The 26,155-nt window shown below is 36.2% G+C and overlaps 1 protein-coding gene across 4 annotated transcripts in view; it reads left to right on the forward strand.

The window, feature by feature from the left end:
* The window catches only part of LOC106100425 (teneurin-3), a 51,310-nt gene that overhangs the window by 21,086 nt on the left and 4,069 nt on the right, over positions 1-26,155 (forward strand). For all 4 annotated transcript variants that reach the window (XM_013279269.1, XM_013279268.1, XM_013279267.1 and 1 more), the window contains 17 exons: positions 4,328-4,578; positions 12,670-12,789; positions 12,864-13,541; positions 13,636-13,830; positions 13,904-14,113; positions 14,230-14,415; positions 14,544-14,690; positions 14,819-15,026; positions 20,042-20,161; positions 22,536-22,700; positions 23,205-23,379; positions 23,596-23,838; positions 23,989-24,216; positions 24,329-24,519; positions 24,589-24,824; positions 24,910-25,638; positions 25,722-26,125. In XM_013279269.1, coding sequence (XP_013134723.1) covers positions 4,328-4,578; positions 12,670-12,789; positions 12,864-13,541; positions 13,636-13,830; positions 13,904-14,113; positions 14,230-14,415; positions 14,544-14,690; positions 14,819-15,026; positions 20,042-20,161; positions 22,536-22,700; positions 23,205-23,379; positions 23,596-23,838; positions 23,989-24,216; positions 24,329-24,519; positions 24,589-24,824; positions 24,910-25,638; positions 25,722-26,125 — 4,486 coding nt within the window. The remainder of the gene's footprint in view (positions 1-4,327; positions 4,579-12,669; positions 12,790-12,863; positions 13,542-13,635; positions 13,831-13,903; positions 14,114-14,229; positions 14,416-14,543; positions 14,691-14,818; positions 15,027-20,041; positions 20,162-22,535; positions 22,701-23,204; positions 23,380-23,595; positions 23,839-23,988; positions 24,217-24,328; positions 24,520-24,588; positions 24,825-24,909; positions 25,639-25,721; positions 26,126-26,155) is intronic.

Raw genomic sequence — 26,155 nt, forward strand, 5'->3', positions numbered from 1 at the left:
AGTCTGTAACCAAAGTTAACAATAAAGCTGTAAAAACAAAACACAAACTATTTAAAATTGCATACAACAGTAACAACAGACATCGTAAAACAACACAATACTGTAATAGCTGCCAGCTGTTACTGTATTGTTTATATCCCGAAGAACACCAAATTACCGTGTAACAAATTATCAACTACCACAAGATCATATTAATTGCCCGCAATTCCTTTATTCCCAATTACAATGCGGCATTTTAAAACGCGAACAATCGACAACGTTCAAGGTTGTTCATTGTCTTCTTTCAATACGGGGCAATTAGTTGGAGGACTCAAAGCTCCACCATAATATTACAATGTATGATTCATTTTATGTCGATAGCATCTTCAGAGCTCGCCCCTTGCACTAAATGTAGGGGGCGGACGTAAAGCCGGCAGAGGTAAAAAATAAATAGGTTTCGATATACGTGTGTATCGAAAGATTAATTCGATATAATTTAATTGAAATTTTGTTATTTGGGATTTCAAATATTTTAATAGATTACAACTAATATAAGATTACAACTTTACATTGAGGATAAATGTGCCAAGGCATAAGTAATTCGAAATTATAAAAGTTTTTCTAAACAACTAAAAAAAATTATCTGTGTTGTTTTAAAGTATAACTGAAATTATACTTCACCTGACTGACAATTTACGAAAAAAAATATTTTTAATATTTCTTGCTAAAAATATGACTATTCACATTTATCCTCATCACGAAATTAACTTAATTTGAATTATTCCGACGTAATCGCTCTTCAGGTAATCGTCTTTCTTATTGGCTCGTGAGCGCAAACTCTGAAGGCATGAGAATTATTCAACTTATTTTTGAAGCCTCCTTAATTTCCCCGTCGTGGACAATAAGTGCGAACTCCCGCTTATTTATTAATTACGCAATTCATTCAGTACTTCTTAACTTTTTTACTATATTATAAGGAATGTTTTAACATATTTTTCTACCTAAATTACAGAAATCCAGTCAAAACCTTCAAGATTTTTAGTTTAAAACACCACAAGTTACCATTGTTTACGAAATCAACAGAAGCTTTTTTGTTAAGGATTTCTTCGTTTTTGCAAATAAAACAAAAAATAAAAAGCTCTTTTGAATAATTGTGGGCACTAAATGTAAAAGTCCTTTTGAAAGGACTTCAAAACGCTAGGCATTTAAAGCAAAGCTAGCGGCTTATATCGATTTCTTCTTACGACTAGGGTTCACGGCATTGCATACCACCCTTCTGTACCAGGGGATGCGGCAACCCTTACATAATATATCTATAAGACGGAATTTAATACCGTTCTAAAAGTAATATGTTTATTTTAATATCTCTACTATTAATGATTGGAAATGTTATTAAAATAGTATCTTAACTAATTAATATAACTTTATAAACATTGTAAAGTGACGTTAAAATAATTAATTTTGTACAAAACAAACTTAACAGCTTTTATAAAAGTTATATCTTAAAGATTAAGCGAAATGCATTACTGCTATGATTGATATTTTAATCTCAAACAACTTCATAAACACTCATTCTCAAGTTCGTTGCGTCATTTACATTCCACTTTATCGAGTTTAATTTCTCCGAGGTCAATGCCGTCCCCGATGTTTGACATCAATTAAACTTTGAACGTTTAACATAAAAATAATTATGTAATTTATTAACAACCTCAGCTGTACGGAAATAATTTCACCACAGCTCCAACATGTTAGTCAGTAGCAACACGAAAGGAGCAAAAAAGTTATTTGTTTTTATTCACTGCACACCTTCTGATCCATTGGTGACGTCGATTTAGTCCTAAAAACTTTGCTAATCTCCGCAAACCTATATTTAAGGACGCAGAGCAATAAAAGTACACCGTACCTCCCATTCCAGCACGACTGTGCGAGATAAATGGACAGTAACGCCGCTCAAGGAGACGCGTTCTCACGGCCCGTGCCCGTGCGGTGCGCTGCCGCCGCACACTTTTTGTTTACCAGTTAGAGGTCGGTGCATCCCGTTCCAATGCCCGATGCTAGATGTGACCGTTGCACGCGCGATTACCATCACAAAAACTATACGATCCAGCGAACTCACACACGAACGAGTTCTATCGCTACCTGCTCGAGTTCGCTCCTTTTTTACATGCCATTTCACTATTTATGACATCACATTACTTATGTTACCAACTGAAAGTCGATTAAAATAGTGTGAAAGGATCATATGACGAGTATGCTCAGGTTGGTGTAAACTGGTCGAGAGCTCTCGTGTTAATTAGACATGGCTCTCGGTGCAGAACACCTCTCCTCATTATTTACCGCTTCATTAAGAGCTCACTCGCGACCGACGTCTGTCAAAATTTGAACGTACGCCTGTCGGACGCCGCTTGATATATAGTCACATTGTTCTGCAATAGTCACAGTCGGCGCCGCTAATTGTCTTCAGAGTTTCTCTCATTCAACAACACTCCTTCATTGACGAATCATTCGTAAATAGAACAATACTGTTGTACAAATTTGTCTAATACGCAATCAGTTATTATATCTTGCTTAATATAATGATGGTATGACACAAAAATTCCTTGTACAAAAACAAAACCGTTCCGTAATTTCAGTAATGCGATGATGTCCGACCAGTAATGACGCCCACGTGAAGTAATAAACAATAAAAAAACCGAAATGAGGATGGATTTAACGAAATCAATTTCGTGTACAGTTACAAATAGTCCGTATAATAAACTGTTAATCGACATTCTCCGATTACAGAACTCGGATTCAACTAACTGCAACAATATTATATTAATCAAAACCCACGCAAAGGAAAATCAACAACGTTGAATAATATAATATAATATTTAAGAGAAAAGATGCACATACATTAAATTAAATGATAGGTAATTGATGGAAGGAGTAAACTTCATGTATTCAAATAATATATTAGTTTGTTCTTTTGTTTAAAATCAAACATTTGCGTTAAGTCTTACATCGTAACATAATAATTCTACTTTACCTCTGTAAATATTTTTGCAAGTAAAATATATCAAAGGACCTAAAAATGACCGCTACTGTGATTTCTTTCTTTCTTCTCGGGCGTCTTTCAAAGAAAATTATAGTGTAGTGGCTCCTCGAAACAAACCCTTTGCGAGTCACGCTCCGGCCTCGCTAACTTCTGGCCGATTATTTCTACTTTCTTATACTGCCTGGGTCATTACGTTAGCGTCAGTTGGTGAACGCTTCGGACAACCGATACGCCATATGTTGACTGCCTTTAAAAGTTTAAATTTAGCCATGACAGCGAACTTCGGCTAATTGATTAATGATCTCTCGGGGCGGACGTGTTTGAATGGCTCCATCTTTTTTTATAGAATTCGAATCCCTAATAATGATACGTTTTGATTGTCTAAAAAGATCCGTAATAATATACACACCATATGGTCGAAGGCACAGATTCGCTATGCAACAGTTGTTCGTAATCTAAGCTTTTTTATACAACCGCGACAGGTTGTGGAGTGAGGATAGGAAAGGAAATTCCAGATTTTTATTCCGATGTTTCTACGCGGCTCAAAAAACTTTACAGCTATGCGCCGCGAGTGTGGGAATGGAATTGATATGTTGATGATGGTACGTGTTGAAGAATGCTTTGTAGAAATTGATAGACGTAAATCAAACATAATTGTGCCAATAAGCTTAAGAACACAGAGTTAATTTTTAAAACAATCAAGATGAAAAATCATCATATTTATAAAGCAGGAGAAAAACACTGTTATATTTACTCATTTTTATCTACAAATTAGATGCATTTTCGAACAATTTTACTATAAATAAATCACACAAACGCAGTAAAAATAAAATCAAAAAGAAACATGAAGTAGAAAGGAAAAAATAAATTTAAAAACATGATACACTTTATTCGCAGCTTGAATTTCCAGAGCCGTGGACTGAATGAAACACCTAACGAAGCCTGGGATATTTCATACACGTCATAGTGAACGTACATTTACCTTACTGTGTATTCTTGACAGCTCTAATTAAGTATGCGGTAATAATTTATTACTGGCTGTATGTGAGCGCATACGTTTTTAAAACGGCATATTATAAGTGACGTAATTAAACTTAAGCTGTGGAAGGACATTTTTTTAATAAAATAATATTATGATATAAGACGATAAGATTGCTCAAAAGTTTTAATAAATTCTCATAACTTCTTACTACAGTTGATTTTATATTAAATACGTTTCATTATAAAATAACGCGCAAGGTAAAAAAACTCTAAATCCGTAAGATAAAACAATGATAATAACTTTGTCTAACTGATTATCATTTGTTGCAGACTGGCAAACGCTGGCATGGCAGGCGGGATGAGTGGCACGCTGGGCAGCGGGCATTGCCAACTTGCTAACCAACCGCTGGTGATGCCCGTGTTCCCACTGCGAGCGACGCAACCCAGCCCCGTGCCCGTCTACTCCCCCTCGCGCTTCCACATCGACAAGCGCTGCCAACACCGGTGCACATGGAAGTGTCTTGCTATCGCCATGATCTGCCTCTGTGTTATCCTAGCGGCGATGCTAGCTTACTTTATAGGTGAGTAACAAACATGAGACTACAGTAGAATAACTACAAATACACTGTAAAATGTAAAAAAAGCAAAATTCTATCTGAATTTTTCATCTATTATAACCCCCAACTGTTAGTACAAGTTATCCAATGGTATCATAATTATGAACCCTCAACAAGTAAGTTAATTCATGTTCTAATACAAAGCTACAAGAAGAACAATTTATCTATGTTCATAAAAAGCCAGCGGGACGTCCGAATGTATATCGTTAAGGTGTTCCTTTAATAACTCACAACCAATGCCGATCAAATTATACGCATTATAAATCTCTTTTTATTCGTTAGCTTTACTGAGTGGATTCCGTTTGGACTGTCATTCTTAATTCCTTTTAGACAATGTCATTATTATTGGAAACGACGGGTACAAAAAATAAGTTTTATTGGATTTAAATATAAAATTGACGGAAGCTTTATTTGGTAAGGATAAATAAATAAACAGACATGATATAAAGTTTGATGCTACAAATGTTATTCGATATTTTTTTTTATATTAAACAAATTTAAAACTTAAAACCGTGCTGTTTAAACATAGTATGCAAAAGTAAGTACACTATAGAAACGTATTTCATTGTTCCCACAGATGTGAATGTGTGTATTAAAAATTGATGTTGCAATGAAAGTGTACGTACGGCATTAGTCTCTCGACTTGCTTTGTTTAGGTATCAAACCGTATAAAAAACCATTCAAATATTTAAACAGAAATAATATTAACGACGCGACTAACTTGAAGCGTTTCGGGCTCTCGCTTGTACGTTAGCGGGGTAATAAATAATCTTACACTTCCACGTCGCATATCATTTTACTAGGGATATATCAGGCTCGCAATCCCGGCCTATCCGCGAAACGACCAATCATAATTTACGTATACCATACCTAAAGCTCCATAAATCGCGAAAGTAATCCTATCTCGATTTAACCCAGAATAACTTTTTATTTGCGACCCGATAAAATATCTTGTTCCAGACACCGCTTTCATAACCGAGATGACTTTTTTATTTATTAAATAAATAACGCATGTTTTACGTGTTAAAATACTTTATTTTTTACGTAAAAATAAAAAATCATAATTTAACGAATAGAGCGTAAAGCGTAACAATTTTATATAAATGTTGAAAAGTTACAAAATATTACTTGTGATAACATCCACAGTAAACTTAGATCCTCATTTTATGATTAAGTTAAAAACTATTTTTAATACAAATAGCCAGGCAATAAATACAGTTTTAGTAACTAAATTCTATACGATGGGCTTGATTTATTCATAAAACTATTTCTGTATCTAATTCAGTTGACCGCATGCGAGTGTTCGTAGCGATAAAACTTCAGACCGCAGACACGTTTAAGAGGTCGCAAAAATAGCATCAAAGTCGATTCCGTCCGCAACGGGAGTGATAACTACATCTGTCCTACATAAGAGTACTGGCTGGCTGCGGAAGCTGTTTACTATTATAACTTGAATTAACATACTGGCAGTTAAATGGTGATAAAAACATTACTGGCTTGAGAAAGTTGTGCCAGAGTTATCAAAGATAATGTAACAGGACGATGTTCGTTTATACTAAGTTTCGATATATTCACTTTTTAAATAATTGTTACGGAGTAAAAAATTTAAATTTCTATTTCTGAACGTGTAAGTCTTTTGTACGCTCATTTTTCAATTACGTCTAAAAGTCTAACCTAATTTGAAATTCAAAATCAATTTCACGTGTCAGCAATTTTTATTCTGCATTTAAAAATAGAACGAGGTATAATGCATATGGTACGAGTAGAGCAGGCGAAGCCATTTTATCACGACGTCACGCAAAGCTCCTATTACGTAACTGCGGAACCTTCAAAGAAACAATGCACTGTGCTGCGAGTTACGACCCCGCTCTATGCTGGAGAGATATTTTAATTCCATTTCTAGCAGAATTGTAACGTTTAGAACTTTTTCTTTTTCTTTGTACTTTATAGATGGTCAAGTAGACTTTATAGACCTCAGCATTTACGCACTCTTTCACAATAGTAATTGGCCACGCGACTTCATTGTGGAAACCTTCTAAAGAATAGAAATTGTCACTCTTTAACATGCAATAGTTCATGTCAAATAGCTATTTCGAAGTAAAGTTTAATATTCCATTGATTCAGAGAATTCAAATATATAGTATGGTTGCCCGGTACTGGGAAACTACGCCCGAACATTGCTTTGACAGGATTCTATTGATCTTTTTAAGAATAAAAACAACTGAAGAAACACATGATCGGAAATGACGATGCAAAACTGTCAACTTATGGTATAAAATACGTGAATTAATTTTGTAAAAAAGAAGTAAAAGCTTTTCCTTAAAACAAAAACTTTAAATTTAGCACTGAATGACTGAACCGAACTGACATTCAATTCATACGTTTTCATATGAAACATCTGTATAAATTCATTTATTCATTGGCACTTGCACATTGGATTCAATCAAGGGTCTGAATAGGATCGGTCCCAAACCCTCAGAGTTTTGTTTGCCAGTAGCAATGCAAAGCAAATACTCAAAACTGAAAATGGATGTTATTTGTTTTGGAAACTGTTCGGACATTCGAAAGTTAACGGAATCCATTGGATATGCTAATTGAATCAATTTTGTGCTGCAACCCGCATGCTAAGGCGGGAAATTGCACTTTAAGTTCTTATTTGCTCAGAAGCAGATAAAAGCAAATTTACTCTCGCCATTAAAGCAGCGTGTTGTGAAATTCTAGTTTATCTTCTCTTAATTGTTAATTAAATTTTATTTAAATATGAATTTGCCAACTGAGTGTTACTTTCCACTCTGTATACTTTTTGCCTTTATTTCATTCATTAACACTTTCAAATTTTATTTAAATAAGTGCCTCGAATATTCAGGCTTTTTTAATTGCATTAAATTAAAGACTGAAAAAACCACTATACTGTTACAGTTGCGATCAAAATAATGTAAATAATACATAATAGTAATAAATTACATTTTTGTTACATATCACGTATTAATTGATCGTACAAATACTATTAATGCGAAAGTTTGGATGGATGGATGTTTGTTAGAGTTTGTAGACTAAGGGCCAAACGGATCTGGATGAAATTTGGCACAGGTGTAGAGGATAGCCTGGAAGAACACATAGGCTACTTTATTTTTTTAATTCCACCCGGACAGAGATGCGAGCTAAGCTAGTATCAAGTAAACTTACATCAACCTACAGTAAATTTTAATAATTCCACAATAATTTGCTCGATTTTATACAGATTAGTAAACGTGCTGAAGGCCATATTAAAGCACTTGCATTATTATAACAGTAATTTTGTATGCATACCAGCGTATTCAAATAGTAAAAAATATGTTATGTTAGCGAGAACATAGCGTGTTTGCAACTACAGTTTCAATTTAACTTAACCCGCAGTTCAGTTAAACTGTTCCAACAAACACCAAATAACGCGCCGCCGGCACGCCAGGGGAACTTCGTCACTTTCGGCAACTCGTCCTCGGAAAGAAAGGCTTTTCACACACAAACTTACAACAATTGCACACATTGTTTGAACCTTATTAATATTGTTTACACTATAATGTTTTCGTTTACATTGTTACTTATATTAAATTAAATAACAGTAAACGCATTTTGTACAGAACTGGAAAGGTTAAATGTAGATATATTAAGCTACACTGTCGACCCCTCTCGATGTTCGATTTAATTCGTTTTTTTTTAGTAATACGTAGCTTTAAAACTTTATGTAAATATCATTATCAAGTGTTACACCTTTGTCATTCGCTTTTATTATGCAAATAAGTTGTTAACGAAACTTGGGGGTATGCAGTTAATTATAAATATCTGATAAAACGTTTGGCAGGTGCAATGGCAGCGCCAGCCAGAATATTTTATGATTCCACTTCTTATTTGCAAGTCCACAATTATCATCTTTATGTTAATTTAAATTATATTAATTCAGTTGCTTAATTAAACTTTTTAGTTGTTTTCATAAAAGATTTGGGTGCATTATAAGATTTTTTTGTAAGAATAAGTGATTATTTTCAGTTTTAAATGGCACTTAGTATAATAAACTCAATAAAACCACACGATCTCACAGTTATCTAAGTTAGTAAAAGATCTTTATCTTATCTTTTCCAATAAATTTCTCTAGTAATCAATTACCTCTAGTATCGCACTAACACAATTTATACGTTGAGTTTTAAGTATGAGCAACTTTAATATATCTCTTCAAAGTATTATCCAATTAAGAACGAAGCTAAACTTGGAAGAGAAAGTCCGACTCCGGAATGAAACATAAAATGGAACATTACATTTTCTTCGTTTCTTTAAAGTAATGTAATGAACCGACCGGAATATAAGGTGTCTTAAGTCAATGGCTCTTATCGTATCGGATCTCACTTCGTTTAGATTCCCATTAAATTATGGGAAGACGAGATAAGGTATGCATGTCGTATAAACTTTGAACCGGCGGCGTTACTGTTTTAAAAGGGTATACTGTTTTCTAATTAAATGAATTATGCTTTTATATCACCTCATTTAGATTATACAGATATTGATAAGTAGATCGATTTAAAAATGTTTTAGTTAAGTATTATTTGTGACCCATTTCAATTATAGAATCTGTCATTCTTGTTTTTCACTTTTTCGCTTTACTATGTAAAACACAACTCGAACTCTGAATATATTAAGTGTCTTAAGAATGTGAATTTAAAACCATGTAGTAAAAAATTAAGTAATCTTCAAATCTATTCTCATCCTTGTTATTCTTATCTGATTTTAAAGTCACGAAACGCTTGGTTTATAAACGTGTTATAAGTTCATAGAGTACCTAAAGCTTCCAGATGAATCATACACATGGGTTTGTTAACCTTGAAATATACTGTTTGCATATCGTATTATGACGTTGCGTTGAAATAGAGCACCGAAATACAGAGCAAATATTGCGTTGCACGCCTCCGGGCGTTCCGGATACATTGGAATAGCGTTTCTGCAGTTTATAATCCAACATAAATCTACTCTGTTTCACTAGTTCTAGTGGTAATGAAAAAATGCGCACCATCTGTTGCACCCTTCATTGCGTATGTGTTGTTCAATAAATGGGGAACATTGTCGCGTCAAATTTTTAAATGTAATTGAAATTTAGAGGGCCCCAAATGTTTTATTAAAGCTCTCACTCGTGTTAATGTTGAAACTAACGCTTACTATTAGATTTGTACATTCGTATAGAGACGAAGAAAAATCGTTCGTTAATGCGCAAAGTGCATTAGACATGAAACATTAATCTCGGACGCGCAATGCAACTGATTAACTGGAGCTGCCGGTGCCCATTTACTTTGTTTTAACTTTTTACTCGCTTAGCAATTAGAACGTAGAATTGATTATTTTATTATTTATGTGTTAGATTTAACAGTGCTCTTTTATTATTTTAAATACATGTCAAGTACGAAACGCAAAATTGGTAGGATAAATACCGATATGTTTATACTTGTTTGATACTTCATAACAGCATAAATATTGCTTTTATTACAAAATAAAATCTTTAAATCGAATTTTCGCTTACAGCCAACATAGACGAAAGTGTCCACGCTTCTTATAAAATAGGGCAAGGCGACCTCGACCCTCCGGCAGATTTCGATCATAGACAAGGATGACGTTATAATATTCACTATGTTAAGAAAGGAGACAGACGACACACACGAGCGGCAAAAGATTTATCATGTGACTAATACTGAACGCATCGACGGGGCGAGCCGCTCCATCCCTCGGGACTCCATCAAACGAGTTTCGTTCCCCCATGGCACGATGCAATCTATGCTGAATCGTATTACAATAAATTGTATTAACTCGAAAAATAGTACAGATAGCAAACATCGTCCATCTGCACACAATCGTCCCGTGCATCGAGAGCCGAGTGCCCTCGCTTCCTCCTTGAGGCCATTCTATACAGAAAATTTATAGGTTTTACGAGGGATCATCGGCAAAAGTCGCGCAACCACATTGCAATATTTCATTTCTGCGAGCGGAAATTACGACATTTCAGGCCGTTTTGATGTAACATAACATATTTTACGAGGCATTCTACGATTATTAGCTGTCTTGTGTACTTTATTAAATATCTTTAGTTTGAATTTTGATACAGAGTATTTATTAAAGTTCTTAGTTATCAAAATAACTGTATCTTCTTGTTCTGGATTAAATCCTAAATTACTAAGTATACGTTCAGTTGTTTTTCCACATATTTGCAAGAACTGCGTATTTCGTATGTCCTTGACACAGTTCTCCAAATGCTAACGGCCATGGCACATTTCTTCGATTTTTGCGCAAATAGAACCACCGAGGGGTGAATTTCTTTAAATTTCTTGATATACTTATAAGTATCGTTGCCTTTTATACATATAAAACTATTAACGTTTTATAAAAACCGCTGTATATTAAGATTCATACATTTGTTAAGGGTTAAATAAAACAAAAAGGAATGATTTATCTTCTAAAAGATTCTGCAACTGACTAGTATTAGTTCATTTTTAATTTGTTTATCAGGTCAAAGAAAAATACTTTAAGCTTGTATTCAGTAGCACACGATAGACAGTCTAATAAAAATGCAATCTGTATCGAGTAATCCCTTCTCAGCGTAGTAGGATTTAAAAATTACTCCCGCTTTAATGCACACGTTCGCTTTGAATATAAACGAGGTATTTACAATATCGATCTCAAAGTCAATAACAGTTATTGCCGCTAACAGACGTCGCCCTTTAACTTGCGTATCTAAATTGTCCGAGTGAAGGCAAACGACCAAATGGCGTCAACGCATAGTGATCCTTATCTCAGAGTAAATCTCGGGGATGTCGAGGGTCGAGATGATAACTTAATTGCTTGACACCGCCAGGGGTTATCCGCTGACTTACGACTATGTGAAAATTATTACCACGTTTCTTTGTTTACCTACTCGATATAGTTGTGGTTTGCAAATACTAATAATTTGACTAGTAAGCAAAAAAAATCATGCAATTAATCATCGATTAAATAAAATACTTCTAGGATTTTAAAGGTCGTAAACATAAAACATACAATCTAAACGCTTCCATTTTTATTAGTATAGACAATAGTGAAGATCATTTTTGTTTTACCTGTTCGTATAAATGCAAACAATAAAAAGCTGGTAATCATAAAGATTGAATTATGGCTCTAATTTCGCACACAATATCCTAAGCATTGACCCCGACCCGCGCGCACCCCCGTGCGCCCCCCTCACCCCGTCATACAAAGTAAACATCCCATCTACAGGCCCGCTGCCGCCGCTGGCAGCCTTCTTACCAAACTAATAAATGTACACAATAAATTCTCTTTGCATCACAATACCAGGACCATTCGAATGCCCCTTTCTAACTTTCTGTTCGCAAATTTTGTTTTTAAAACGTTCAGCAAGGAGAGCGAAACTGAGTTAAAAAACATCCATGGAAACAGAAAAAGGAAAATCCATTTAGAAGTTTCCAGGTTATTTTCAAAGGTGTTTCACGCATCGCTTACCCCGTGTTATTGGAGCCCCGTGCTCCTTCGTTAGAACCGTGAAAAAATATCCAATTAGTCGGAGTGGCACGAAATTCGAATCGATTCGATCTCTGGCAACTGTCATATAATGAGAAGACAACGACATTCCTGGCAGCAAGAAATATTTGGATGTAAGTGAGCGTCGGGCGACCTACGTGCTCGGTGTCCGCTGGCCGGCAGCCCCCTGCCCGTGGCAGCGGCGCCGATTGATTCGTCACACCTCCACGATACGCGCCTTGCTTGCGCTGCGCCTAATTAAAAACCGACGGGACGTCACGACATCTATCCTATCCTATTCATGTTCCATTCTGTCAATTTCTATAGCGAAATCTTTCACTGTGGACCTACCTTAAAATAAAGACATTATATAGGTTTAGTACAATTACTCCGGACCCTATTCTTATTTAATTTTTTCTCTGTATTTATACTACTTACACAAACTAGGTAACACAATTTTTTTCATAGTATACATACGACACATTATTAGTGCTTTTAAATTATCTCGGTATTTTCTCTTTGTTGCAGCATTATCGTCAATTAAAAGTAATATAGACAATTCTAATTGTATCCTGGTACAGGACGTAAAAGCAGTAACGCACGCACAAGGAATTAGAGATTCACTATCTACGTCTTCACCTTCGGATGGTATTAACCTTCTTTTTTTTGGTCTGCCTTAATAAATGTTAATAACATTAGAGTAACAGAAATCTTGTTTTTAGAATCAATATCAACGTCCTCACTTGGCGGATGGTCCACAACAGCAGAGGCGTCAATAGAGTCTGCAATTATACCTCAGCAGGCACAACAAGCTGCACCACCACCTTGGTCGCCGGCTTTGGAAGTTAGAGAATTTGATGAATTACACAGCGCTACAATACCCGCCTACCAGTTTTGGAGTTCTGAATTCCATAACAAACAGCCAGCCTACGTAAGCCTCAACTTCACAGTACCTTGGGGAGCCAATTTTGCCGTTTATGGAAGAAGAAATGTAGCCCCCAGCGTGACTCAATATGATTTTGCTGAATTCATACGTGGCGGCAGAGTCGACCACAGGCTGCGCAAAAGAAGTACGCACCGAATTAACACTTTCGATCATAGCCTCGACAACTGGGACGCTTTACTAGGAACCATAAGCCCTTTTCATAGGTGGAACCATACGATAAGCAAAAGATCGACCGACATGAGGGTTAATGTTAGCATTCTGCAGTATCTCGACACGGGAAGATGGTTTATCTCAATATACAACGATGAACTTCAATCCCACAGCGTTGAAATGATTGTATCGGAAGCTGAAGGGGTCACTAATTCTTGTCCCGACGATTGCTCTGGACATGGGTCTTGTTATCTTGGTAAATGTGACTGCATGGATGGATTTGAAGGTCACGACTGCTCCAAAAGTAAGAATCATATTATTTAGGACGATCATTATCTTTCGATCGATCGTTAAGTTGCATACCTGTAGATATCATCTGAATGTTATTTTGTTTTTAGGCGTATGTCCAGTATTATGTTCTGGGCACGGAGCTTATGCGGGGGGTATATGTCATTGTTCTGAGGGCTGGAAGGGAGCCGAATGCGACGTGCCTGCGCACGACTGCGAGCCCGCCGATTGTTCCGGTCGTGGACAATGCATTGCTGGTCATTGCCATTGTAAACCGGGGTGGAAGGGTCCAAAGTGCGATGAAGGTGCTTTTTATTTAGCAATCATATCTTTAAATTATATGAGAAAATACTGAATTTAAAATTATTTATATTTTAGAGGATTGTTTGGACCCGAGCTGCGGTGGTCACGGGTCATGCGTGCGTGGGCGTTGTGTATGCCGCGCCGGCTGGCGAGGTGCCGCATGCAGCGAACGTGATGCGCGTGTGCAGCGTTGTCTACCTGCATGCTCGCAGCGTGGCGTGTACGATCTCGATGCTGGCAGATGCGTCTGTGATCCTTTATATACTGGCGATGATTGTTCTCAAGGTTAGATATTTAGGATATAATCGAAGAGTCGGTTGTATCGTACCACTTGAATTGATTTGAAACTATTATTGACTTGTTTGTATTATTTATGTTATAAAATGTTGTATATGTAACAGTGGTTTGTTCCTTGGATTGTGGACCTCACGGCGTGTGCGCGGAGGGCGTGTGTCGCTGTGACGAAGGCTGGACGGGGTCACTATGCGACCAGCGACCGTGCGACCTCCGCTGTCATGAGCACGGACAGTGTAAAAACGGAACATGCGTTTGCACGCAGGGTTGGAACGGAAAACATTGCACGCTACGTAAGAATTCCTTCTAATGTTTTTAATTCTTCAAAGCTATTAAGTCTTTTAATTAGGTTCTTTGTAAACAGGATAGAATGTTTTTTTTTATATTAAAGTATACTTAACAAAACGTTCGTTGTATTTAGCTGGTTGCCCGAATGGTTGTTCTCGTCACGGGCAGTGCCTGCTAGAAGACGGCGTGTATCATTGCTCATGCGCCGACGGTTGGGCTGGCACAGACTGCTCCATCGCACTAGAGCTCTCCTGCAACGATAACGAAGACAACGACGAAGGTAATGTAACTACTTCCAAATGGTCTTTTATACTGTTATTTCATAAGTCGTATAGCAGCTTTCGAATACGGAAGCGGCGGTTTGCCGTGCGATTGCTGGCGTCTGACGATAGCACTACCATTTTGAAGATGGCATGACGGACTGCTCGGACTCGGAGTGTTGCAGCCGGCCGGAGTGCGCGGAGCACATAATGTGCCTCGCCTCCAACGACCCCGTAGAAGTGCTGCTCCGCAAGCAGCCGCCTTCTGTCACCGCATCATTTTACCAGCGCGTTAAGTTCCTTATCGAAGAGAACTCAGTTCAGAGTTATGCACACATGGATGAATATTCTGAGAGGTAAGTTCGTCACAAATTGTTCGTACACCAAATCGTTATTATAATGTAAAAGTTATCGCTTAGGTCAAACATGTTTATAAAATCAGCGATATCTCTTACGCTTTATCAAATTAAATGTTTATAACTGAGAGTCCTTGCACTATAAAGTAAAATAAAATCTTCATTGTCATACAGTGATATAAATCTTTGAGAGAAAGAAATAAAATTCATTCCATGATAAAATTAGGAACTAGCGCACCTCTGCCATTTTAAATCCCGCTCATTTTCCTCGACCTCTCCTGAGGATTTGGTGTGGTTATTTTAAGTTATCTCATGTACTTTATACATTTTGTACTTTCTCAATTAATATTTATTTTACCATCTGGTGGAAGTGTTTTGATTTTCCTGCGTTTCGTCGCGTGAGAAATAAAACAATATTATTTGCGAGCCCCGCATGATTTTTGTTTTACATTTACTTTAATTTTTGTTGATTTTTGTTTTTTTAATAATTTTATTTTTCACACCAGATCCGATGTGTTGTGTATTGTCTAATGTTTATCCCTTGTGTGTGTCTAACCCTACCTGTTTGTCTAAACAAAAAAAATGCGTCTGATTGTAATGTTAAATGGAATAATACGATTCAATAACGCTCAAAAGCTTCCGAACAGTTTTGTTTGTCTTCCCGTCGAGTAAATTATACAGTATTTTTGTATGGATCAACAAACACAACTTGAATCATGACAGACTATTACTTAAAATAATACGCCATTTAATCTAAATTATCCAAAACTTTATTCGTTTTCTATTTAATGTTATCAAATCTGTTGTGATTCTAGTTATTATTATCGACTTCAAAGGTTTAGTCGTTAAACTTTCGAATAACAAAATTAATTAATAGAATATCTAATATCTCGAAATTTTAAATAAGACAAAGCAAAACTGAATAACAATAGTAGTCAACCCACCTCGCTTTATATGCAAAAGCGCCTAAAAAGTTTGTTTGCATTAAAACACGAGCCGCTTCACTATTTTATTTCATTTGAAAAGTCTAGAGGTTATATTGCGTTCTGGCATTTGTTTCATTAAACCTTAACAAACGTAACACTTGACGGAGCGTCTGCGCCCACCATCCGGCAGGCTCGTCTGCCCCGTGCCCCTCGCCCCGCGTCTCGGCCAACAATAGGCCTTTTATTCGAGCTTAAATTTCTTTTTAAAACGCTTTCAAAGAGTATAAATTAAAGTGGTGGTGTTGTTCTAATGCAAACGGGCTTAGTATTCGAGCCGGTACATTCGCAATTTGATTCGTAAAGAGCATTCAGAGCAAGTGTTAAAACGCAAAGTAACCAGTGTAGACGCGCGCAGTCGCCGGATTGCGAAGTCGGGGTGGTGTTGCACTGAGGGATGTAGGTATCTGTGTAGTAATCTGTCCTGTCTTTCTGTGTCCCTGTGCCGCCGTGTGTCCGCCACTCCTAGCGAGTTCTGGAATTCCTTTACACCATGGTAAGTGTCAGTCAGCCCGCCCTCGCCCCTCAGTGTTCAGTATCTGTCAACCTGTTCCCTTTTGTTGCGACTCCTGCATATGTGTGTTCGCCGGCGCCCGCCGCGTGTCCGCTGCCCGCTACCCGCCACCGCACGACTCGGCACAAAACGGCACGGCACGCGAACGGCGCCACTGATGCTTCTCAATTTTTTGTTCACTCCTTTGTGTATTCGTTTCATTCTCTATGTGTATGTAACATCTGTATGTCTGTCTTGAATGTTGCTTGTGGTCAGGGCAAAAGTCATATTAAATCATTGACGGTTCAAGCCGGAAATTATAGTGAAAACTTCATTATTCTAATGAGTTGCCGCGACCACAGCTGTATTTTGTAATGTTTATTGTTATCGTCTACTGTGCTTATGTTACTATAGCTCACATAGCATACTTTTGCTATACTATAAAACTTAGGAAAATCATTTACGCTTTCACGCAGAACGTAATTAACACATTTCGGTAGGAGTAGGGCTTCTGAAATACGAAACGAGACGCGAACTTTATAACGTCGATTGAGCAAAATTTCAACGAACACGCAAATTTAGCTTCAAATAAACTTACCCTTTTATGTGTTCCTTACCCTTTGTCTGCGTCTTTCATCTGTGAACCAAACCCTTACCCCCTGCCCGAGCTCTCTATGTGTTTAGATCCTTACCCTCTGTGACTAACCGAAACACAATATATTGAATGTTTACTTCATGAAGCGACCGCCGCAGTGTCGCGGAAGTTGTACATTACCACCATCGCTTCCATCAGTTGGTCATCTCTAACACCTTATTTCTATTATCACTGTGAAATTGGTGCAATTGACATAATATTCATCTTCTACTCTTAGTTTAAATGTCTACTTAAAATATGTTTTGTTGCTCTTTTCAGATAACTGATTCAATTGTTACTTTACTGTATTTAGTTGAGAATTTGTAAATGTATTTGAGTTTTATTAATTTTAACATTAACTTTTCTTTCAGTTAGTTACCCAACATGTTATGTACTTTTAACCTTGAAACTGTTTTAGCGTATATTAACCAAATACACTTGTACTATGTTGAAGTTTAACAGAAACTAAACATGTATTTTCTTTCAGAACATTAATAAGTTGCTTACATACATTAGCTTGTATGATTTTCAAATAAAATAAACAAAGTCACATAATCCGCATTACAAAAACTATGGGTACCATTAAGGCTAGATACTCGAAGATAACAGAGAAACTTTTTACAAAGGTAGTGAATTGTGAGCGTGCGCTATTGAAACGCCCTACTAGATTGCCGCTGATGTCGTGGTGCATTCATAAAAACAAAACACATACAAGTGTAGGAGCAATCAGAACGAAACAAAACGACAGTGGTAGGCGGGGTGGGAAAGGACCGCGGTTACGATCTACGACTCGGGAAGTTAACTGCGGCAACATCGAGTGTAATGAGGTGATTTTATAAAAATAAAAACCCTCGACAACACTCCTACACACATTTACTAAACAACTAGGCAATGTGCAACCCGTCTTAGCTTCTCTGGGGTAGATAGACAAAACAATAAAATACATTTAGACAATGTTGGTGCAATGAAACAAATTTTAAAATGTGATCAATTTTGAGTTTATCGCGAATTAACATCCCTTTTTGTATTTATTATTTTATTTAAGTTACTTACCTAAGTAAGGTCTTAATTGTTAAATGTTCTCCTTTTCACAATTGGTATTTTAATTAATTTCAATTCTAAGATTTTGCACCAATTTCCAGTGTGTGAAATGATATCGTATTAGATACTTATAAATGACAATATTAAATGAAAGATATAATATGGTTTGTGTGGCAGCTGTAACATGCATTATAATATCTAAATACATATCTAGGTAGATTTTTGTTTTAATTCTGTTTTATATTTATTCGTATATTCAAACAGAAATCTACTCTAGATTTAGCTGACTGATCCTGATAAGAGAATGTGCAATGCTAAGAACTTCTTTTGTTTTTATTATAATTCAGTTTTTTATTTCATTCTTTCACTTTCACAGAATTTACAACAAAATTATTAAACGCATTAGCACGAGAACTTCGCTCAGATTGTGATCGAAGAAGTTTACAGGGCGATATGCTTCAAATTTTTCTATTTAAATACTGTTTTCAAAGTTATTGATTAAAGATACTATAAAATGTTTCATCATTTTCACGTTTAATATAAACAGGTAATATACATAGTAATGATAATGTTCGTATTTTCGTATATTTAAGTTACTACATGATATTTATATATTTATTTACACGATAAAGATACATTAATAAGATATTTTTGTCAATGTATTGAAGTAAAGTAACTCAAATTAAAGTACTAAAAATATCGATATTCTGCGTAGTATGCGTACACATCCATTGAACTGCATAGGTCTCTCTCGGGTACTGAACTAAACTTTGCATACACATTAGTACTACTTTACCTACCCCGAAAGGGTTAAAGGTCTTGGGTATTTTAATAGCCTATTATTAGTTAGTACTTGGGAAAACAAACGATAACGCTGTCGTGTTTTGCAGTTAATTGGTTACTAATAATATTTGATAACCCGACGATCGATAACCTTTTAAACTATGGACGGTAAGATTAAAGCGAATAAATGATTGATTTTTATCAATAAAATAAATTAAAAGACACTTGGCAATTTGACTCACACAAACAGTAAATAACGCACGATATTTAAAACAGCCGCAATAATACAAATAGTTTATAATAAATCGAAGTATATTTTGAGAATGCGGCGCATATATTTGGGGAACGTAAGATTAATCAAATGAGCATCTCTGATTTAATTTATGCACACAGATGTGCCGCGCAAGTTGCTTGTTTTATTGCATATAACGTTCGAATCAACCCGCAACCACGCAAGCTAAACATAGCACAGGAAATGTTTGTGATCTTAAGTTTGCTATCTTGGAAAATCTACCGCAGGAAACTGTGCATCTAATTACATTAAATCTTTCTTAATCTTCAAAATAATCTATCCTGAGTTATATTAAGTGTTTCCGAGTTTAATATGACATATTTAAATCTGTTAATTTAAATTGTATCATTTATTTGATTTTATTTTATTTCGTATCTGCATGTTGAATTACTTAAAATTTTGTCAAGAATATGAAACCATATTCAAAGCAAAAGCAAGAAGTTAAAATTGAAAATTGTCTCAACAAATGGTAGCTTAAAGAGGCCATAGCCATCCATATCGAGTAATAAACCACACACACGCGACATTTATTCTTTATTTATTGAAATATTAATTTAATTTATTGCAATTTATTTTATATGCTATACAAGTATGTATTACACCTACTTTATATGTTAACATTTTATTATATTGTATAACACGTTATTTTATAAACGAGTACACATGAATGAGCCTTTTAAAGTATGAACCAGTAACTAAGTAGGTTAAACGAAAATAACCTGTGAAGCATATCGCCTTGTACGCTGTACACTGCCCCCTGGTGAGAGACTGACGTAACATCCTATCCAGCCGTGTGTCGGTGATGCGCGGCCAGGTCGTCTCGCCGCAAGGATTGGGAATCATCGGAATACGGGTGTCCGTGGATCGGGAAGCTCGCTTCGGCTTCACTCTTACTAGACAGGGTGGATGGTAGGTACCCACAAGTCAGTGGTTTATTTAAATAATTAGTATGTTATATTTAAGATCTTATATTTTACTTGATTCCAGGTTACTTTGGTAATTTCTTGTTGACTGTCACCATTAGAATTGATTAATGAAATTCAATTATTTCATATATCTGGGACGATGTCACTAATATTTTCTTAATTGTCTTAAGATACTTATTTATGGTTATAAAAAAATAGTTCAATTGAACTGAATTGCCTTGAACAATATGATTGTCTCTTTGATTACCCTATAGGTATTATACGTTATGTTGATATAAGCTTACCAATTTGTTTTTTTTTTCGTTTCGTTAAATTGTATTACTTAAATCGTACAAGGTGTTTAACAAAACATAAAAATAGTAATGTTTTATAATGAAAAATTAACACAAGGTACCCTTTTTACAGCTATAAAAAGCTAAATGGTCCAGGTGAAAGTAACGGAAGCCTGCACAAAACACAAAGTAATGCAGCAAATACGAACAATTAAAACACAGCTTGCGTCGCCTTACAGTGGCGCCCTTGTTTGAATATACGACACTCTTGCAGCCATTTTATCCCTAAAAGAACCTAAAAACCACATTCATTTGAAGTTTATTTTGTTAAATTAAGGTTTAATTTGAACGTAAGTGATACACAAATAAGGAAAACATATCAAATTATTTTATTCATTTGATTTAAATTAAGCTGATAAATAAAACATTCACACAATCACACAATCTGTCTGACATTGTGTGAATTCGTAGTGCTTAAAATATCTAGCGTTATCTCGTTAATACATCTTAGTAATATTATAAATGCGAAAGTTTAGATGGATGGATGGACGTTTGTTAGAGTTTGTAGCCTTAACTGCTGAACGGATTTAAATGAAATTTAGTATAGACGTATATAGGATAGTCTGGAAGAACACATAGGCTACTCACTTTTGTTTTTATATTCCACTCGTGCGTAGTCGCGGGCAAAGGCTAATAGTTAATCTATACTATTATAATAAAGCGTAAACACACACTTCTTTGTTGCCTAAGATGTCAGCAAATACAGTATATTTTTGGATAATCCTTTTTTTAATAAAAAGCCCTACACTTACGTCACGCTTAAGGCTAAATATTTTCACGTCTTTAAAGTTAGGGGTAAATATTTTGAAAAATAACCCTAATGCGGGAAAGTGACCATAAGTTGCTGCCAACATCAAGGAATCAAGGTTGCCATGGTTTGACATCATGTCATGTCATTTTGACATTTGCAATTGATAATTTGACAAATGTAAACAATAAAATGAAATTTTTATAATTTTATGCGGATGATGACGCATGGGAACAGCTAGTATTAAGTAGTTGTATATATTTCTTAAAATAAATACCATTTAAAATTCTACTAACGATGTTGAAATGTTATAAATACACGTTTGACGTCCACGTTTATACACTTAATATGTTATTAAAATAAAAATACACACAGCATCGCGTGACAAACAGAAATATTTGTACAATAGTTACATTCTATATGAATATTTTAACTAAATACCGGTCATGCGTTATTAATGTATTATAACCGTGTCCGAAGCCCGACAGCCCGACATGACGAATTCTGACGTAATTGACTTACGGCAGCCGGAACGAAAGCTTCGTAAACATGGAAGATAGTTTTTCAAACAAAAACACTTGCAGGACATTCACACAGGAAGATTCGAATATTCAAATTTAATAAACATGTCAAATTTAAAAAGAATTCTATAGCGTTTGGGTAACATAGGTTTTAACAAGCAATTAAAATTATAAACTCCAATAAATCCAAAATTGTACTAATTTTTAATGTATATTACCACAAACGTTTATAAAAATAGCATTAAAAAGCACTTTCATAATTAACCTACAAATTCTTAAGACGTACCACAATGCCTCCTCAAAGTTACGATGCAGTAGCGTAATTGTTGTGAGCATGCGCTCTAAAACTATTACGTAAAAGCTCTTATTAAAATGTAAACACAATTGTAGTTAGTTTTAATAGTCTTGATAGTTCAAGCTATTTATAGGCATAACCTTTACAGTTGACTTGCGATATATTTGATTACTTCTAATTGTAATATTATCAATATCTAACTCGAATAAAGGTTTAGGGTGCTTCTATCTACTTAAGATAGATATTTGTTTTCTTCTGAATCTCCAAGAGTTAAATTGAAAATAAAAATCCAAAATATTGGAAAGCAATTATTTTGTGAGAAGTAAAAATTTACGTAATGAAATATAGATTCACATTCAACAACAATAATATAATATGATTTGCATTTTACTACACAAATGTTACAATAGTGACTTTACTTATGTATACTTTCCCTAATCGTCTATATGTAACTATTCCAGGTTCGATGTCTTGGTGAACGGCGGCGGAGCTGTGACGTTACAGTTCCAGCGCTCACCCTTCAAGCCTCTACGCAAGACCGTCTTCGTGCCGTGGAATCAGATAGTTGTGTTGCCTCCAGTGCAGATGGAACTCAGCGATGATAGCGTCAAAGTACCGACACCTAGGTAAAATATCAAAATAACACATCAATTGCTTTGCAAAAAAAATAGGAAATAAAACACATAAAATAAGCTGTCACCATAACAAATAAACATTTAAAGCCAACAAATTGTAGTCGTCATGTACTCGTAATAGGTGTCATATTTGCCTCGGCCACAAATTATTATTTTCAAGAAAACAAAGGCGGTTATTGGTAAAGTACTGAGCTTGTAACACCTTATTTGTATTACTAATTATAATTGCTATTTGTTATTTTATTTTATCGATTACGTTCAGAGTTTCTTTTTCAGACAAACTTTGTTATATTGTACTAGTTTTATTTTTATAACGTACAAATGTGTTTTTTAATAAGTCATTGTAAGTAATATTCCAATTCCCTGCTTGTAAGTAAATACACGACAAATTGCTTCCGAAACAAATAAACCTACCCTACGCCCTTGCTTTTATAAATTGAGCCATTATAAAAAGATTAGCGCCGTAACATAATAAAGCAATTAATGTATGTACAGAGCTCCACCGAGACTGGACTGGTCGCCGATGCCCCAGTGGTGGGAGGCGGAGAGACCGCCGTGCGCCGCGCACGACCACGAAAGGTTGCGGCCCGAGGTGGTGGCGATGCCGCCGTTAGCCTCACCCGCTGCATCCTCTGCCACTACAACTACAGTTGTATATCCTGAAGCACAGGTGAGTTGTGTGATTGTATTGAGATATGATTTTTTCATAGGTCTTTCAGAATATTTCAAATTGTTCACGATTTATTTAAACAGAGGTATACTTAGAACGTTGAACGTGAAACACCAAACGAGTTCACTTTCATGAGAAAGATATTGGTGACAATAGAGAGTGTTAATAAAAAAAATGTAATCGATACCACTAACGTTTAATAATCTGTTATTTCAGATCGTGAGTGAGTCTATTGGCATCCCGGGCTCGTTGGTACAGTTGACGTACCGTTCGTCGCAGGCGGCGGGCTATCTATCGTGCGTGCATGTGCAGCTCACTCGGCGCGTGGTACCGGCGTCGCTCGCTCGCGTCCACGTGCGCGTCGAGATAGAAGGATCGTTGCACACACATACATATGAAGCAGACCCTGATCTAACACATGTCTTCGCATGGAACAAACGTAACGTCTATAAACAAAAGGTGCGTTAAATTACACGTAAACTATTCCATTATAATTGCACCTAGTATGCAGCTCATGGATACCAAGGTCTGGATATATAAATTCTGGATATATATAATCGTAATTTTGTAGGCTAATTATTTAATTAAACAATCTTTTATATTTTCCAGGTGTACGGGCAAGCGCATGCGAAGATCTCAATTGGTTACGAGTACTCGTCTTGTTCATCAATCGTGTGGGAGACGCAGACGGCGACGTTGGCCGGCTTCGACGTCGACATCTCAGACATCGGCGGCTGGGGACTTGACATCCATCATCATTACAACTTCCATGAAGGCATTCTACAGAAAGGCGACGGTGCTTTACTGCATTTGAAACGCTACCCGCGGACTGTACAGGTAATGCTCGTACTATGGACTGTAGGAACTAGAAACTAGTATTGAAAAATGATTATGTGCAAAAAAGTTTTTTAATCAATTTGCCTATAACAAAGGTCAATTTTAATTCCAGGTTGTAATGGGTACCGGTCTACAACGAGCCCTAGAATGTCCCGATCACTGCAATGGCAAAGCTGCAGATTCTCGCTTACTTACACCTACAGCGCTAACGTCAGGGCCCGATGGATCCCTTTATGTTGGGGACTTCAATTTAGTACGACGCATCACACCAGAGGGCGTTGTTACCACAGTTCTGCAATTAGAGTAAGCATTCCTATCTAAAATCTTGATAAACACCGTTTATGATGAAACTAACTAAAAAAAATATTTCAGAACTACACAGGTTGCGTACCAGTACTATATTTGTATATCACCAGCAGACGGATATCTGTACATATCTGATTCCGAAAGACATCAAGTACGAAGAGTATTGCTTCTAGAAAAGGTTAGAGATCCTTCAATGAATTCAGAAGCGGTTGTTGGCAATGGTGACCGTTGTGTGCCGGGTGATGATACTAACTGCGGTGACGAAGGCCCTGCAATCAAAGCCAAGTTGGCGCATCCTAAAGGTAATATAGTTTAATTGTCAATCTATTTTTTATCCATTTACTTTATTAATGACAATTATGTTAATAACATGTTATGTTTTTTTAGGTCTTGCAATTGCAGCAGACAGAACGATGTACATCGCTGATGGAACAAATATCCGCGCAGTTGATCCAAATGGAATAATTCACACCTTAGTAGGTCATCATGGGCATCACAACCACTGGTCACCGGTTCCCTGTCGCGGAGCTATTCCTCCATACGAAGCTCAGTTGCAGTGGCCGACCGGTGTAGCTCTATCTCCCTTAGACGGCTCCTTGTATTTTATAGACGATCGAATTATTCTAAAACTTACCGTAGACATGAAGATTAAAGTAGTAGCGGGTCAACCTTCTCATTGTCGATTAGGAAGCGATGGCAAACCAATTAGCAAAGTAACTAATAAAACGAATACTGAATTTAGAGAAGATTCTAGTCTTGGAACGATACTAGCCATTGGATTCGCTCCGAATGGAATATTATACGTAGCAGAATCCGATTCGAAAAAAACGAATACAATCAAATCGATTGATCCATCTGGTAAAATTATGCACTTTGCCGGGAAATTGCAAGAAAATATGAAAGAATTAAGTTGTGAATGCAATACTTCACTATCAGCAACAGTTATTCCAATGAACCCCCGAGACGAGGGAGCAGGTTGCCCTTGCAAGCTCAGTGTAGTTGCTGGCGACGAACCGCCAACGAGTACTGAAACTTTACTATCGTCTAATGCCAAATTTCAAACTATTTCTGCACTTGCTGTTACCCCAGATGGCGTACTGAATGTTGTAGATCAAGGTAATTTTTTTGATTAATTTTACTAATGTATTAAATTTTCATAAAATTCTGCTAAAACTAACCTGTTTAAACCTATTTTTCAGGATCGCTACACATATTGGCATTAAAACACTATTTACCGTCACATGATGAAAATGGAGAATTCCGAATCCCCTATCCTCCTACGTCAGAAATTTACGTCTTCAATCGCTACGGTCAACACATAACCACGAAAGATTTGACGTCTGGTAAAACCAGATACTCATTTTTGTATTCCAAAAACACTAGCTTTGGGAAACTATCTACTGTGACTGACGCTTCTGGTAACAAAATACAGCTACTCAGAGATTATAGTAACATTGTAAGCTCGATAGAAAACACTCAGGATCATAAACTGGAATTGAAAATATCTGGCATTGGGTATTTAACAAAAATAACAGAGAAAGGTACATCTGAAATTGAATTAGACTATGACGCTAATACGGGCTTGCTCAACAGCAGATCAGGGGTAAGGACAACAATAAATCAATAGTTTTGT

The sequence above is a fragment of the Papilio polytes genome, unplaced genomic scaffold, assembly GCF_000836215.1.
Source record: "Papilio polytes unplaced genomic scaffold, Ppol_1.0 DF824047.1, whole genome shotgun sequence".
NCBI lineage: Eukaryota > Metazoa > Arthropoda > Insecta > Lepidoptera > Papilionidae > Papilio > Papilio polytes.